We start from the raw sequence: 16,641 nt of genomic DNA, 5'->3' as shown, positions 1-16,641 counted from the left end.
TTTAATTACTCCTGCTCGGGGCTTGGTTATCTGAAAAGAAAATATTTGATGAATGTATTAATGTTCTGATATGCAGATAGGCAAGGGCGCAAAGAATCAGTACTTAATGTTATAAATATACATTTGAAACTATCCGGGACTTTTGATCCACATCAAAATCATGCTATCTGGTAAATATCCGTTCTGTAAAGCTCAAAGTATTTTCTCAATTGCGGACCAATCATATATCACTCAATACATATCTGGTTTGTGGGCCTAAAGTGTATGTATCTGCTTCAATTATCACGAATGTTTCTCAATAGAAGTCCACTCTATATCATTGGATGAATATTTTCTTAAAAAATATCTGCGAGGTGCTAGTCTCACAAAGTGAAAAGCACAGCTCCGTTTCCAAGCTCGAGGAAATGCCACTTCATAAGCATCAGAATCATAAACATGGCCAAGATGTATCTTTAATATGCAATGAAATAGTAAGAGCTCTGCTGTGGGTAGAATGTTTCATATTTGATGACTAGCACAGGCCAGAGAACTTACAGTTGATGAGAAGCACTAGCAGTTTCTTCGTTGAACTTTCTGCGGCTGCTGTTAATAAAAACAAATAATTCCATGAACCATTAACAGTTACCAAAATCCGCATGCTATAATATGAAATGCCTGCAGTTGTGGGCACGAGCCATCCTTCATATTGTGCTCTATTCTTCCAAGCTAGCAGCAATGAAGTCATATTCAAAGTACTCCAACACTGGTTCGAGTCAGGATCCACACAACCCAGCTAGCCTGCTTCGCACAAAACTACTCACAACCTTTACACCAAATAGCCACGAGCGTAGCGACCTAATTAATGTTCCTATGTGCCACATCTATTCGCCCACTTTTCTCGGGGGACCCGATTATCCCCACGTTTCCAAATCTTTGGCCGGACTATCCATAACACTCTGCGCAGATATACAGCCTTTCTGACTACTAAAGGATTGAGATAACTCGAAATCTTACACATTCTAGGATAAATGAAGCTTGAATACACTAATAGTCATCCAAGAACGATAAGGTCCTGGCCCATCCCGGAACTTCCAAATAGCACCACGAATCTTCATCTTGCTATTTCAACAGATTCACTGGAACCCTTGAGCCAAATAGAACATAAAGAACACATCTCTGTTGTATTTACTCGAGTATTTCTTTGGATATATAAACATCTATCAGATATTTCATTGTTGCTCTCAAGACTGAAGTTCGCGATCTCAAATCTCGCCCTAACGCTTCCGAAAGCTAGGCCGAATTAAGTTTAGCTTATCTATCAACATTTCGGAGCGCGGAGTGTAAGCTTTGAACAAAAAGTCCCAACGTGCCACTCGATTTGAAGGATTGTGAGAATACCTAGTAGCTTGTCAATTTTCCTCCATTCCTTTATATTCTCACCACCCTTCTCTCGTACTTCTTGTACTTCTTCGCTGAGGTCTTCTTTTATCACACAACTTCATCTGCAAGATGTCACGATTCCTAAGACCAGCGACTCGTTTCGCTTCTTCAGCTCGCCCTACACGAAGTGCCTTCCAGTCAGTTAACCGTCTACCGGCCATTGTGCAAGCCAGAGGATATGCACAGGAGAGTGGTGTTAAGGAATACACAGTTAGAGAAGCCTTGAACGAAGCCTTGGCGGAAGAATTGGAGTTAAATCCAAAGGTTTTCGTCCTGGGTGAGGAAGTCGCTCAATACAATGGCGCGTACAAGGTCACCAAGGGATTACTGGATCGTTTCGGTGAAAAGAGAGTAATTGACAGTCCTATCACTGAGTCGGGTTTCTGTGGATTAACTGTCGGTGCTGCATTGGCAGGTCTGCATCCTGTGGTAAGGGCTTTTCACCCCTCACTCGTTTTGGCCTGAAGGTCTATCGAGATAAGAGAAAATAATAGCTAAAACAATTTTACAGTGCGAGTTCATGACTTTCAACTTCGCTATGCAAGCCATTGATCAGATCGTCAACTCCGCCGCCAAAACTCACTACATGTCCGGTGGTATCCAACCCTGCAACATCACTTTCCGCGGACCTAACGGTTTCGCATCTGGTGTCGCTGCACAACATTCACAAGATTACTCTGCATGGTACGGAAGCATACCCGGTCTCAAGGTCGTCACTCCATGGAGTGCCGAAGATGCCAAGGGATTACTCAAGGCTGCTATCCGCGATCCCAACCCTGTCTGCGTTCTCGAGAATGAATTGTTGTACGGTCAAACTTTCCCCATGAGCGAAGCTGCCCAAAAGAATGACTTTGTTCTTCCCTTCGGAAAAGCCAAGATTGAGCGCGCTGGAAAAGATCTCACTATAGTTACTTTGTCCCGCTGTGTTGGACAATCTCTTGTCGCAGCTGAGAACCTTAAGAAGAAGTATGGCGTCGAAGTTGAAGTTATCAATCTCCGATCCATCAAGCCTTTGGATGTCGAAACTATCATGACCTCCCTCAAGAAGACTCACCGTCTCCTTGCTGTCGAGTCTGGTTTCCCAGCTTTCGGTGTCGGTGCTGAATTGCTTGCCTTGACTATGGAATTTGGTTTCGATTATCTCGATGCCCCAGCTCAAAGAATTACTGGTGCCGAAGTCCCCACACCATATGCACAGAAATTGGAAGATATGAGTTTTCCTAACGAGCAGTTGATTGAGAACTACGTCGCCAAAATGTTACGATTGTAAGACTATGAGTGTTTCTTAGTCGTTAATGAGGATGATGGGCGGGGTTTGGGAGGGGTGGATGACGTGTATTAAATAGCATACTTCCGGCAGATATACCAATAAGACCTTTCTTTTCAACCCGTACCATCCAAATTTCGGTATTGACGAATGTGCAATATTGACCCAGTGATTTGCTACATCTCCTTTCCCCAACTATCTTGTCATTTCAAATATCGCTACCATGATTATGGGATTATTAAGGTGCTCTCGGCAGATTTCCTAAGCTGGCTCCTCCTTTTACAAGCATCATTCTCGCGACTCAAAAAAAAAGCTGTTCATCAAATCCATTGTTAAAGCATGAGAAGGCAGATGCATCTGAATTTCCAGAGGCTATCATGCGGGGCGTTGGTCGACACATGTCAATTTAGAATCAGTCAAACATGAATCATCACAAAGGCATAAGGTGAAAGCGGAAATCCTGATGTGCCTATAATGGTATGGTATGTTGCTATTGGTGCAAATACCTATCCGACGCGCGCCAAACTCCCCATAAGGATTGCTCCGCTCCGCTGCATATCAAATAATAAACAAAAAAGTATCTCCTTTAAAACCGGTTCCCATTATCCTGGGTTTGTGCATATAACAAGGACGATCGTCACATTAAACACCCATAGTAAAATCATGCTCAATACCTGGCGTCACACTCGCCATGAACTAGAGCTACGTTAGCATATTCCACGGCAATAAAGGTCTAGAATGGCTTACCTTCAAAAACACGACGAGATATTGATCCACACGAATAGCAACCTCTTCCTCCTCGCTGGCAAAATCTTGATCATGCTGCAATACCTCCCACTCATCGTTTCCGTTCCCGCCTGCTTTCAAACCTTCTAGCATAGCTTTCTTATCACTAATTTTGGTCTTTTCAAAATCATCTACTAGGCCCTCCATGCCGGTATCTTTAGCTCCGGGTACCGTCTTCCCTTGTTTTTGCTTCTCTCGTCGGAGTTTCAGAGCTGCGTCTGCGCGATCAAGTAGAGTCTTCATGACACTGGCATGTTTGCAAGGGTGGATAGATGCCATCTTGATGTTGTTGCTAAAATATGGGAAATCTTCTAATGTAACGGTCTTATCTTTATAATCACCCACAATATCCTCCATCATAAGGTGTGGTGGAAGGGGTTGGGAGCTTGAGAGATACCCCGATAGGTATAGTCTAGGAGTTCGATAATAGGGCGTGTATGCGATGTAAATAGTATATGTGCGACGAGATCTGATAGATGACTTATTAATATCCGGTCGTCAAAATCTTTTCAGTATATGGGGAGATACTCACGAATTTGCATTGTCGGCTTTAGGGTCACGAATGATAGCTTCGTCATCATCGTCTTCATCCTCCATATCTGGAATATCATCCTCATCATCTTCTCTTTCGCCCATCTCACCACTTTCATCTACCGTTCTCACATCTCTGGCTCGTGCTTCTTGACTGGCGGCCAACCCTCCAGTCCTCAACCAACCATCTTCATCATCACCCGGCGAATGACCGGTACCTCTGAAGTCCTCCCCATCTCCAACAACAGTTTCGTCATGTCCTGCTTCGCCCGCAAAATCATCGTCGAGTCTACGATGGCAAGGCACGCCACGTGTAACTAGGAACTGCTTGCCAGCCGGTAAATAGCTGGCACGCTTGCTTGTTGGGGATGCATCTGCCCATGACCATGTTGGAAACTTGAAGACTAGATAATCCCCTGCTGCTACGAATTCTTCAGGTGTGATTTGTCCGTTGGTGCGAAAAGTAGAGGTATTGGATACTGGCGTAAATTCGCGAAGTCGATCGAGAGTGCTGTGGAGGAAGTTCATGATGAGCGGGGGAGGGGGGTTTCCTCTGATGCTGAGCGGGGTCTCAAGGGTAATGAAATATTGCGAATGCTTATTCTGATTGATGTATAGAATGTATCTATCGTTTGGCTCCTTTAATGCGTTAAAAACAGTTGTTCAAAAGCTTGAATGTGGGTTGGATTTTATAAGAATGTGGGTAGCTGAATGATGGGAAACGGGTTGAGTCAAGGCATAGCAAAGTAGACAGTAGTAGGGAACCAACTAGCCTTATGAGGATGCTCTTATCGATAAAGCCGATAGATAACCTTAAAGACGGTGAATCATTTAGTCCATGTGACCTGGTGACCTTGGCCGCGAACCACCGTGAATATACCTACTAGGTAGTAAACCCAGTGTGTAATTACCTCCCTATTCTCAACTTGTGAAATGTATTACATTAAGCTGAATTACAACATCCCAGTGTCATAGATTGTGGTCAATTTTTGGTTTTCAATCTTCCTTTCAACATCGAAAACAGCATCAGCGTGGTGCTCAAAAGGAAAATGGACTTTCCCATATCCGGAAGACTACTGAATCCGTGTGGTAATTACGTGAATCCACTCGGGACGTTGAATCCCATGATAACATTAAGGTCACTTCGAATATCTACAACATATTGAAGATTTGGATTACATGCCTAGGTAGGTAGTATCATCTGTACATCTTTTTTCCAGTCAACTTTCCACGTTTCCCAGGACCTCATCAGGTATTTCTTGGAGATACGTAATGTTATATGCGTATATAAAGTCAATTAATGGAAGAAACGCATATAGTGAATGATATTGCTCATTTTCTCAAAAATCTTGTATTCCAGTTTCTCCACCAACTGTTTCTCCAGTGTCTTCCTCCCCTAGCCATTCCGGTTCTTCATCCTCGAACCATCGCTCTTCAACGTCCCTATCTCCAATCTCATCCCATTCTCCACCGGCATCTACATCTTGATAATCGAATTCTTCATCCTCTCCTCTAAGAAACTTGAGTGTCATTTCGAACTTCCACCTTTCGAAGCCCTCCTCTTTGCTCTTCGGTACTTCGTCCGGATCCTCAGGTAAAACTTCACCATTTTGGCCTCTTGCATAGCTCAGATATGGAACTCCATGATCTTCTTCAATACGTCCAGCACTTCCATCTTCATCTTTAGAGGACGAATCAAGGTTGCCTTTCAACGCAGTAAGTTTAGCCTCTGATCGATACAGATCTGCTTCCAATACACCTGGTGAAAAAATTTAGTACCATCAGTAGATAAAAAGAGGTCGAGCACATTTGAGGTTCTCCTACCAGAATAGCCCTTTGCTCGTCCATCTGCTTCTCTTTCCGCAGCAGACTGAAATCTTCTAATGCATCGGTCATATAATAACGGGTCTGATTATAATTAGTTCCCATATAGATTTCTTCGATATAGCAATAATTGACCTGCAAGCTCTAGGTCAGGGGCAGTGAAATATGAAGGATGGCGATCGAGATATAATTTCCTGCGGTTCTTGACCTGAATACGAGCTACACGTTCTGCTGAGTCTCGTGTCTGTGCCTCGGGCGTATTGGGCTCTTTGTGAGGCATGACGATAGCCTGAATGTTGTGGGGATTGAGGTCTGGATGAATGGATTCTGAAGTCATGCGTAGGAAATTCAGGTGGCGAGGTCGGTTGAACTCCTCCTCATTCGTATGTCAGATTAATGTAATTATTGATACTGATATTGCCACCTAGTAGTTACTGTGAATTTTAATAATAGTTTGAAGTTACCACAATGTAAAGTTTTATTTGTGATCGACGGTATGTAGATAGATGGGTTCACCAGTTGTGAGTCTGACTGGAACGTTGGGTTGATAATTGGGGCTTGGTCAGCGTGGCAATGAAGTATTTATTAAGGTTATTATGAGTGGCCTCGGCTAGACTTCCACCAGGTACATAATTCCCTCGTTTGCATTCGTGGAGGAACAGTACGGGCTGGTGGACCTACTGTAAATACAAATACTGCTGGCAGCTGGACATACAAACTTCGTGAATCTTTAATCTACCTACATTCCAGGATACATCATCAACACGATAGCTTCATAATCTTCAATATGACTTTGACATTTCATCAAAAAGCACTTGAGCCTCCGTTCATAACCGTCGAAGGTATTCCCAATTTTCGAGATCTGGGCGGATATCCGCTCGCATCAGGGTCACATTCCGTACGTCAAGGAGTCGTCTATCGGTGTGGCGAGCCTCAAAAAGTTACGGAAAGTGGAATTGCCACCATGCGGAAATTGGGAATCACCCACATCTATGATTTAAGATCTCAGGAAGAGCTTAATAAAAATGCCGCCGCTGGTAGAGGGGGAGTGGTAGAGTGGGAGGGCTGCCAGCGGGTGTTCGCGCCTGTATTTCTGGAGCAGGATTATAGCCCGGAGAGAATTGCCATTCGATTTAGGGATTATGCCTCAAAGGGCACTGAGGTAGGATCACTTCGTCAGATCTGTGGAGAGACTATAACTAAATGGTATTTTGAAGGGTTTCACTCGCGCGTATACCGACATCTTAAACAATGCTCCAACCTCATACCGCACTATTCTTCTTCACCTTGCAAACGAGCCGACTAAACCTTTGATCGTCCATTGCACCGCTGGTAAAGATAGAACCGGTGTTCTTTGCGCGTTGATCCTCTCTCTTTGCGGAGTTGACGATGAGATTGTGGCTCGGGAGTACAGTTTGACAGAATTTGGGCTCCCGCAAGAGTGGAAGGCAGGAATTATCAAGCATTTAATGGAGCACCCAGCCATCAAAGGTGACCATGAAGGGGCAGAAAATCTAATCAGCTCCAAGTACGTGATACTCCTCCTTGAAGAAACATATGTTACTAATAAAACCTACGAGTAGAGCCGAGAACATGCTTGCAACGCTGAAGATGCTCAATGAGAAGTTCGGTGGCGCGGAAGGATACGTAATAGAGAAATGTGGTCTTACAGCTGGAGAAGTAGAAAAGATTCGTAAGAACTTAATCATAGAATCCCCGGCCATCCACGGTGTTTCGTAGAAGAATATTCCTAGAAGAATTTCTAGCACCTACTTCAAATCATGATCAGCTTCGAGTAATGTCTCGAGCCCAAGATTATGTAGTCACGTGATGTTTCGCTTAACTTTCTCTTGGAGCTTTGATCCCGAGAAGTTGTGACTTAGAATTTTCATCTGTTAGGGACCCCACGGTTTTCCTCAACCACCCTCAAATATCTTCCTTCATTCCTTCACAACCTCAATTGAGTTGCTGTTATGATGAATACTTCTTCTAGATGTCCCAATTTACTCGCATCTGGGTCAGCTTATGCAAGATCCTTTCTTAATCAAGTACCTTCGCGGTCCTTCTCGTTGACACCCCCGCAAAACGCACGAAGAGCTACCAGAGCAAGGCGGTCGCTCTTCAGGTGGCTTGGCACGCAAGGAGAGAACTTTAGAAATCCTTTGGCAAATTCAACAAATTATATGGGTGCATACAACAACGATGGTAAATTGAAGAGAGTCATAGAAGCTGCGGCGAATTCGAGGAAGGATAGTGGTCCCAAGCCCGAAAGTGAAAATGAGCCCGATGCGAATGGCAACAAGGAACTACCGCCACAAACTTCAAGAGATATGATACCCTTTCCGGGAAATCGAAAGTTCATAAGCCAGCCTGTGTTGAGTGAAGACTTGCGGGAGCTCATTTGGAGAAGAATCATGCAAGATGCTAGGTCGGTGAGAGAAGTTAGTGCCGAGCTTGGAGTTGAAATGAGTCGTGTGGGAGCAGTCGTGCGACTTAAGGAGATCGAGAAAGAATGGGAACGATTGGTATGTTATGAAAGATTTTACACACACCAGCATACTTTATGATGATTTATAAAAATCGATTAGTCTTCAAGACAACTACATGGTTACAAAATTATGCATGCGAGCCTCTCTGAAAGTTACTTACATACGTGTTTCATTTTGGGATCTATCCAGCCACAAGCTAATTATCATTGTCATAGGGAAAACCTCTTGCGAGACCTTACGCCGATGCTGTTATGTCAATGGTACCCGTAACTCAACTAAATCCGGCCGGCAAAACTTCACATGAGTCAATCAACGATTTACCTATTCATGTAGCAACAGGACAACAAATTTTCCACCCCACTTCGGAGTCGAGACATTTCACACGGGAGGATGCTGCGAAGATTTTCGACGAGAAACTTCTTTCCGCAGACAAAAGAATACCACATCCCGAGTTGATTGAGATACATAAAGACTTTAGAGCTGGATTGTCTCGAGAGGAAAGGAATGCGCGACAAGACGCAAGAGACCAAGCAGAAGATGAAGCGAGACAACTTATAGCTGATCGGAAAGCAAAGGAAGAGGCCAAGATAACGAAGGTTAACACGGCTAGATGGGAATTCAGAATCAAGGAAATTAATGTTGATGATATCGGTAAAGACGGTAGGGGGGCACACGGAACAGGCTGGAGGTACGGAAGACCTTTGATGGACAGAAAGAGAGGACAGGTAAAGATTCCTACAAGTGTGCAATAATGATTTAGAGAGCTTTATCATAGATGTACATGCATGGAGTTTAAGGCTGGGGGATTATCATGACATTAGCGACCATATTGAGCGCATACTTGTACATTTATGTTGTACTATACCAAACCCATCGAGATGATTGAAGGCTTTCCACATCCTTCCAGGTGTACAAATATATTAATACATCACGAGTACCTCTTGAGTACTTGCTTGACGCGGTTCCTTTGAAGATGCCAACCTCTATTGATGCGATAAGATAGTCTTTTGGTGGTAGGCACGGGGTACTACTGGAAAAGTGAGATAGACAACAGTTATTGTTAGCATTCTCCAGAGTAGAATCCGAGAACGGTAGGTTCAACCATACTATCGACAGACTCTCCATCATACGGTCGATACACTCTAAATCTCAGACTGCTCGTGCTTTATTAAAATGAAGTTCTGTTTTTTTCCTTCAAAAATTTCGCTTAAAAGCCCTAATGACGCTTAGTGCGATTTTGAGTCGCGGTTCCTAAGATGGTCGTGGCATACAAAAGGGCCTGAAGGTGCCCGCAGACGAAACGCGATTTGGAACTTTTTGACTTCACTTTCTGCCTGGAATTAAAGGCCTGACAAAACTCATCCACGTCACGTGCTATCAAACAAGAATCATTCTCGACTCAACATCATATCACTCAGAAGAAAAATAAAAACAGGAAGCGACTTGAATCAGTTTTTTACATTTTAAAACTCTTTTCAACTCCTTCATCTTTCGATTTTGTTATTAAGTCAAAATGTCCGACAGAGAATTTTCAAGTAAGTCAAGTGCATCTTTCATATCACGTGCTGTTCCGTTGTCTAGAGGTGAATTGGAGGAAAGCGACGTTGTGAGTGAGTTGCTCAAGACTATTGCCTTTCAAGGAGAATCTTTGGTAGTCAAAGTTCATGTTCTCTGGTTCAAATTGTTCAAGTCTTCAGATTTCTCAAACCACAATCAAGATGCCGACCTACTGCAATAACCTTAATCCAGGTCCTTCGTTCCTTCTCCTCTACAATGCCTCATTCTATCTCAAAGGAACTCAAAGAATGGATCGTAGCTAACACTCCTTCTTCCTAGGTAATGATGATCTATCTCTTCCAAAAGGTAACACCTCCTTCTTTTTCTTCAATACTTATCATCATCATTATCCGTAACCATGGACAACGATTGCGGTTGCTCTTCCCGCACAAGAGGGGTCAGCAAAACACCAATCTTCACTGGCGACTGCGATATATCCTGCGATGCTATGCTATCAGCATTATCATGCAAAAAGTGCACCCAAGCCAACAAAGCAGACTTTAGTTCTTCACCTAAGCAGTCATCAACTACTTCGGAGACTTCATACTTTCGGTCCAAGGAACCAAATCATTACTATAATGAATTAGACTCAACACCATTGCCATTATCATATTATAAGTCACCTTATTCGTATAAGAAACACAAATTATTGGCCGGAGCTGTACCTATTCCTCATAGAACATCAAGTCTAGCTTTTGGCTCAGCATCCAAAAATCCGGGAAAGATGTATTTAGTTCAACAGTCGCTGCATTCCTCACCTGAAACTTCTGACTATTCCGGATCTTCCTCCAATCTGAATTTTGGTGGCAAGCATCTCGAACAGGTGCAGAAAGTATTAGAAGACATTCGAACATGGCACAAGGAAGTTTCCATATCAATTTCGAGATCACATCTTGTAAGGACGAAATATTGCCACCAAAATGATTTCAACAACATTTCATCACAAGTCCCTCATAAGCAAAAAAGCCGCTGTCTTGGTAGTGCATCTATGGATTCCCAACAACAAAAATATTCTTGGGCTCAAGCTTTTGAGGGAGGTTACACAACTTCTCGGAGGTATACTTCTAGATCACTTTCTCCTGGATCTAACATTTATCCTATCTGGAAGATTGATCCCGTTCCGTCCAGCATCTATAAAGCAAAAGCGATGCCCAACACCGGGATCAGGCGAAGTTCTCGACCAACACCTAGCCCAAGAACATCCAGCCTTGGTGCCACCATCTGCCCAAGACGACGAAATGCTGTTCGAGGTCGAATTCTTCCAAAACCAGTGTCTGTTGTCTGCTCGACTGTGGAACAGCATTCATGCCAAGCACAGTACACGGGGAGCTCGCTCGACTTTCCAGCTCGGGAGGATCATTTTGTGCACCACTTTGATGGCGAAAGTGCTTTGGCCAGCAACGGAGAGAATACCAAAATTGATACTATCCACTCCCTAGCGACTTCTCTTGCACAGCCGAATTTATCAATCAATTTACAAGACCAGTCACGGGAAGATCAAGGCTGCGAAACCCACGAAAACGGACTTCCCCATAGTGGTACTGTTATCAGGCTTTCCGCAAGACATTCAAGTCTGCAAGCTAGCGAGTCCATATTTACAACGCTGTCTTCACAGGAAATTGAAGACGAAGAAAAGGCCAAACGTCACATCGCATTTGTGCATTCAGCACTGCGAAATTTAGTACCTTTTGAAGTCTCATACTATCTCTACAGAGTTTCACAATCGCGGGGAACTTCTGATGATTCTAGAAAGACTTTCTTACACGAGTACTCGGACATGATACCTCCATCTATCGAGTCCAATTCTATACCCCAATCTCCTGAGACGCTTGAGCATGATAGGTGCTGTAAATCTGGAAGCAATCTCTCTTTGAGAAGATTCTCAAACGAACAGCTTCGCCTACATTGTCCAGATGCAATTGATGACACGAATATGTGGGCTCCGGGAACCGCAATCTAATCACAATTTTCGCGTCACCCAAGAGTTAGCTTTAACTCCGCCGTCTTCCACTTACATTAATTTACATTTCCATTTTCGGATCCTTGCTAACTCCTACCTTCTATAGCAACCGTCCAAAAGATAGTATCCGAGATTCTCCCAGCTAGCTCTGGTCTAGCCTTTGGCAAGGATGCTCGCGATCTTTTAATTGAATGCTGTGTCGAGTTCATCACTCTCATCTCATCCGAAGCAAACGAAATTTCCGAAAAGGAAAGCAAGAAAACTATTGCTTGTGAACATATTACGAAAGCCTTGGAGCAGTTGGGCTTCGGCGAGTATGTTAAAGATATCGTGGAGGTGGCCAGTGAGCATAAGGAACAGTTGAAGGTATGTTTATTAGCTCTTTTCAGGTAGTAAATAATATGTACTTATTAAGCGAAATTATAGGGAAGGGAGAAGAAAGCAAACAAGCTCGAACAATCGGGCCTCACCCCAGAACAATTATTGGCAATGCAGGAAGAGGCATTTAGAGATGCCGCACAGCGTCATGGTTGATGACTATCTTGTTTCTTTTCTTTCTAGCTCTTCGCTAAGATCAGCTTCGAGTTCGATTTGCTAGGGATGGATTGGGAGTTTTTGGTCTTCATGCATGGCTGGTTAGTGGGCGTTTGCTTTGGTGGGGAACAGGGATAGGGAGGGTATCTTCTTTCTTTCTTGTTTGTGAAGGGGCGTGGAACCGCGGTTGTGGAAAGTGGTTTACTATTGGTAATGGGGAACGTGGTAGTGAAGATGGGCTAGACAGATTGAGATTGCTTGGGGTGGTAGCCTTTTTGTGATTATGCTACAGTGCGCGAAAACGACAACGGAAATGATATGAGCGTGGTGCTTAACTTTCAAGACTTTGCGATGCATGGCTAGTGACCATTAAAGGATATCCAATTTGAGGATTCCATCGAATAAATACATGCGAGGTGCTCCTTTGAAGGTGATTTGAGTTGAGCCGGGTTAGTCCTCAGACTTGACTAGAAAATCACTACGGCTACATTCACGAATCTCAATCCTATCGGTTTGATTCAACGCTGATCTCAACCGATAAGAGGAATTCCCAACGTGACCATAGGATTGTTGTGGATCTGACACAATCCCCTGAAAGATCCAGAAGGCAGTCCTTGAAAATCCAACTACAGCATTGCTAACCTCTTTGCCGCAGAATGGTGGTCATAATCTTATTCTTTCAGATGACCAATCGAGAATGGGGATTTTGGATTTAGATATTGCTTATCATTATCCCATCTAATTTCCTCACAGTTGTATTTTATTGCATATTTATCATATTTTTCTGGAGATCTGTGGATAAGTCTCGGAACGTGGCTAATGATATCGTTGTCGTTAGAAGTTTGCTCAGTTACTTGCTAAGCTGTTTGTCACCCGTATGTATTGCATACACGTGGGAATGATGTGAAAACATCAGATAACTGCTCGAGGACGGGTGATCTTGGAAATGAGGATTGAATGCTATGCATCACAAGAATACGCTAAGATTGTGATCGAGGGAATTGAGTTTCGTACGCTAAATTTTATTTCTCGCTACATGAATGCATAATGGGACAACAATAGGTCATCTCGATCCATGGAAATGACTATGTCAGTACCGCATTCTCTCTTGTCACTAGTAGTAGCTTACTATATTACGTTTGAGAAATCCAATAGAGAATTTAGGATGAGATTCTTACCCGACCACTGTTGGCGACTACAACTGATAGATGACAGTCAAGTACCATGCAAGTTTCGGCTGATGAGGCGATTAACATTATTCGCATGATCAATATTGTCGACCAAACGGGCTACAGGAGTAACCATATAAAGGAATTCAGCATAAACTGAGGCTCTTGGGTTACATGACCATGGCCCACCTACATATCTTCTTCGGGTCAAGTCGCAACTGTGGCGGCCAGGGCTTCAAGCACTCTGAATGGAATACCATTTGGTATTGACTGAAACATATAGACTCACTTTCGTATTCGACACATACCCGACGGTGTAAACATATACGGTAGATGCTCCTATAGGGGGTCAGATATGGCAAAGTCGGCGGTGCTTAGGTGAATATAAGTTTGGTGTGTTGTCCAAGAAGGCCAGATGATTCAGAGATGAGGCTGGGTGTTTCCTACCCATTCAATTCCAACCACTAAAACCGTCTCATACCGGATCATACGACTTTAGATAAAGAAGCAAGCAGGACATTTACTACTTGCCGGGAAAATATAGCTGATATGCAGAAAAGCTGGTCAATTTCGCCATCGAATGAGCGCTGTACCTGTAGCCGGGTTCCAGTCAGAAAGGGGTAGATCCATGCTATACCTGTATGTAAGATGTCCTTGGTGAGTTTCTTATCTGTGCAAGGAAATCGATCCTGCTAATGAAGTAATGTTGACTTCTTCTTCCACAATACCCAGCTTGGAAACGTTCCGCTAATATACTTTTGATCGATGTGAATCCGCTGACTGCTGCTATTTCGAGACCTGAATTACGCCTCCGATTTCTTTGGAAATTCTCGCTTGGGATTTTGGTCATTTAGGAAACACTTTAGGTCATGTCGACTCCAAACTATGTTGTTTAAATGGTTTCTGTCCCAAGTGTACAGAAAGCAATGAAATCATCTGAAGCCCAGGTCTTCAATACCAAGATCACTACATTCAGATAGAGGAACAAAATAAAACATCTGATAGAACTAATTTCATGCTTCCTCATCACTATCTATGTGTCCCCATAAACGAATACTCCCTTTCCGCTCCTAAATCCCTCCAACGTTCCTTTTACTGCTGACGTCAAAACATCTTCCTTCGTCTCCCAATCCCACTTGAGTTCTTGGACGGGAATGTCCTTAAACATTCCCATCCTTGTCATCTCCAAAATTTCATCCACCGTTTTCTTCTTCTCGTCTGGATGTGCGTCACTCCACCTACTGACCCAAAACCCGCTAAATTTGATGTCCTTGAAAATCAGAGCTGCAGTAGAGATTTCCAGTGGTTTCTTCGACATTCCTCCATATGTAACCAAATGGCCAGCATGACTCAAACATTTGATTAATGCACTTGTTGCTTTTCCACCCACACAGTTCAAACCCACGCGAACCTTTTCCTTTCCTCCATTCGTCCAATCCTTCACCTGATCTCTGAAACCTTGCGCCATCAATTCCGACTCGGTCACCACTTTCGTAGCACCCAGCTCCAGCAATTCCTTCTTCATAGCTTCAGTCTCTTCAACACGCTCGCGATCCCGTATAATATTAATACTCCTGTACCCCCACCTCTTCCCTAGCTGGATGGCTGCCCTCCCCACCCCACTATTCGCTCCATTCTGTATAAACCAATCCCCCTCCACCATACTCTCAAAATCCTTCAACATCCTATATGCCGTGCACGGATTGACACTCACAGTGCCCACCTGGATTGGGTTCAGACCCTCTTTATTCCCAATTTTGAGAACCTGGGATTCCTCAGCGATAGCATGGGTGCGCCATGTTCCAAATCCAGTCGATTTCATTATTACCCAATCGCCTTTTGTAACAGCCGAGACGCCGGGTCCGAGAGACAAAACCTCAAAACAGCCTTCGTTGCCGCCTACAGCGGAAGGAGATTCGGTTCCGAGGAGACTGGTGAAGGGAGGGCGGGAGGGGTAGACGCCCTGAATTTGGTTTATGTCGGCAGGGTTTATGGGCGTTGCGAGGGTACGGAGGAGGATGGATTTTGAAGGTAAAGAAGGGGAGATGGAGTGGTTGTGCAGACTGTGTTTTTATCGCTGTTAGCAATTGAACTGCCGCATTGATTGCAGAATAGATAGATGGAAGAAAATAGGACCAAGAAAACTCACGATAAAACATCCGCCGGCTCCCCATATTTGGAATACACGAGTGCCTTGGCTTGTGTATATCCATATGGGCCAGATTTGTATCTACGAGCTATCAAGCTCCCCAACTGGTTCTGTTTGCTCTGTCTGCTGAGCACTCTGGATATCAATCCTCTTGAGCTTATTGCTGTTGAGCTAGCTAAAGCCTTACAATGAATAGGACTCGCCATCCTCAATTATTGAACCAAATTATCTTATTAATATCTTGGTTGTAAGTGTTAGGAAATGAATGAAGTTGATTGTTGATTGATTTCATGACATAGACATACACCCACTCCACTAATATATACCGGCAGTTTTGTTATGACGTTGGACGTTTTATTTGTTGTTTGCCGAATTTCCATCCACTCACCACCACCACCACCACCACCGCCATCACCACCAAGCCCCAGTGCCGCGGAGCCACCAGGCGCCAAAAGCTTGAAAATACAGGCATCACTGCAGTACTACTCCACTAATTTCAATCCCTTCCAGCCCCAAATATTAGGGTGTTACAGCACGTGGACCGCGTAGTTCCAGGGCCAAGGACGGACCGTTTGATCGTCTACGGGGGGTGAAGAGGTAAAATAACTCCCTACCCTTCGACTGCCACAGGAGATGATGGATGGTTTCGGGACATGTGATATCTTGATTTGGGTTTTTGCTTGGAAATATTGATGGTTATGCTTTAGCTTCCTCTTTCCATTCTATATATAATAGGATAAAGATTATTATTCAATGTATTGGTGAATTCGGTGTTACAAAAGTTCGAATGCAAGGTTACGTTCAGAGTCCTCATTGACAGTTCAGGGGAAACCCAATCTTCTCTATCACAATTATACAAATTCCGGAAACCGAATGATAGATGAGGAGTGAAAGAAGACAAAGGTCCTCCGACCAAGCATCCGCTACTATTTTGTTCCAAAAATGCTAAATATGGA

At 43.7% G+C, this 16,641-nt stretch overlaps 8 protein-coding genes across 8 annotated transcripts; 4 read left to right on the top strand and 4 right to left on the bottom strand.

Annotated features, from left to right (window-relative positions):
* Nucleotides 1-1,488: 1,488 nt before the first annotated feature.
* SS1G_11343 (hypothetical protein) lies at nt 1,489-2,689 on the top strand (the record flags this gene model as incomplete). Its single annotated transcript, XM_001587301.1, has 2 exons — nt 1,489-1,848; nt 1,931-2,689. 2 exons carry the CDS (start codon nt 1,489-1,491, stop codon nt 2,687-2,689), a joined length of 1,119 nt encoding a protein of 372 aa, XP_001587351.1.
* A 639-nt stretch (nt 2,690-3,328) lies between these two features.
* Nucleotides 3,329-4,531, bottom strand: SS1G_11342 (hypothetical protein; the record flags this gene model as incomplete). Its single annotated transcript, XM_001587300.1, has 3 exons — nt 3,329-3,382; nt 3,434-3,941; nt 4,005-4,531. The coding sequence occupies 3 exons, from the start codon at nt 4,529-4,531 to the stop codon at nt 3,329-3,331; spliced, it is 1,089 nt and encodes a 362-aa protein (XP_001587350.1).
* An 812-nt stretch (nt 4,532-5,343) lies between these two features.
* Nucleotides 5,344-6,107, bottom strand: SS1G_11341 (hypothetical protein; the record flags this gene model as incomplete). The annotated part of the gene is made up of 3 exons (XM_001587299.1): nt 5,344-5,762; nt 5,828-5,911; nt 5,963-6,107. The coding sequence occupies 3 exons, from the start codon at nt 6,105-6,107 to the stop codon at nt 5,344-5,346; spliced, it is 648 nt and encodes a 215-aa protein (XP_001587349.1).
* Nucleotides 6,108-6,614: 507 nt separating this feature from the next.
* Nucleotides 6,615-7,567, top strand: SS1G_11340 (hypothetical protein; the record flags this gene model as incomplete). Its single annotated transcript, XM_001587298.1, has 3 exons — nt 6,615-6,989; nt 7,045-7,355; nt 7,411-7,567. 3 exons carry the CDS (start codon nt 6,615-6,617, stop codon nt 7,565-7,567), a joined length of 843 nt encoding a protein of 280 aa, XP_001587348.1.
* A 443-nt stretch (nt 7,568-8,010) lies between these two features.
* SS1G_11339 (hypothetical protein) lies at nt 8,011-9,068 on the top strand (the record flags this gene model as incomplete). The annotated part of the gene is made up of 2 exons (XM_001587297.1): nt 8,011-8,352; nt 8,532-9,068. The coding sequence occupies 2 exons, from the start codon at nt 8,011-8,013 to the stop codon at nt 9,066-9,068; spliced, it is 879 nt and encodes a 292-aa protein (XP_001587347.1).
* Nucleotides 9,069-10,231: 1,163 nt separating this feature from the next.
* Nucleotides 10,232-12,367, top strand: SS1G_11338 (hypothetical protein; the record flags this gene model as incomplete). Its single annotated transcript, XM_001587296.1, has 3 exons — nt 10,232-11,720; nt 11,940-12,199; nt 12,260-12,367. 3 exons carry the CDS (start codon nt 10,232-10,234, stop codon nt 12,365-12,367), a joined length of 1,857 nt encoding a protein of 618 aa, XP_001587346.1.
* A 1,032-nt stretch (nt 12,368-13,399) lies between these two features.
* SS1G_11337 (predicted protein) lies at nt 13,400-14,386 on the bottom strand (the record flags this gene model as incomplete). Its single annotated transcript, XM_001587295.1, has 4 exons — nt 13,400-13,474; nt 13,546-13,568; nt 13,826-13,909; nt 14,293-14,386. The coding sequence occupies 4 exons, from the start codon at nt 14,384-14,386 to the stop codon at nt 13,400-13,402; spliced, it is 276 nt and encodes a 91-aa protein (XP_001587345.1).
* A 183-nt stretch (nt 14,387-14,569) lies between these two features.
* Nucleotides 14,570-16,340, bottom strand: SS1G_11336 (hypothetical protein; the record flags this gene model as incomplete). The annotated part of the gene is made up of 4 exons (XM_001587294.1): nt 14,570-15,599; nt 15,686-15,804; nt 15,991-16,159; nt 16,300-16,340. The coding sequence occupies 4 exons, from the start codon at nt 16,338-16,340 to the stop codon at nt 14,570-14,572; spliced, it is 1,359 nt and encodes a 452-aa protein (XP_001587344.1).
* Nucleotides 16,341-16,641: the final 301 nt, after the last annotated feature.

The sequence above is a fragment of the Sclerotinia sclerotiorum genome, genomic scaffold (assembly GCF_000146945.2).
Source record: "Sclerotinia sclerotiorum 1980 UF-70 scaffold_18 genomic scaffold, whole genome shotgun sequence".
Taxonomy (NCBI): domain Eukaryota; kingdom Fungi; phylum Ascomycota; class Leotiomycetes; order Helotiales; family Sclerotiniaceae; genus Sclerotinia; species Sclerotinia sclerotiorum.
Note: the sequence above shows the minus strand (reverse complement) of the source record. Positions and strands in the feature narration are given on the sequence as shown.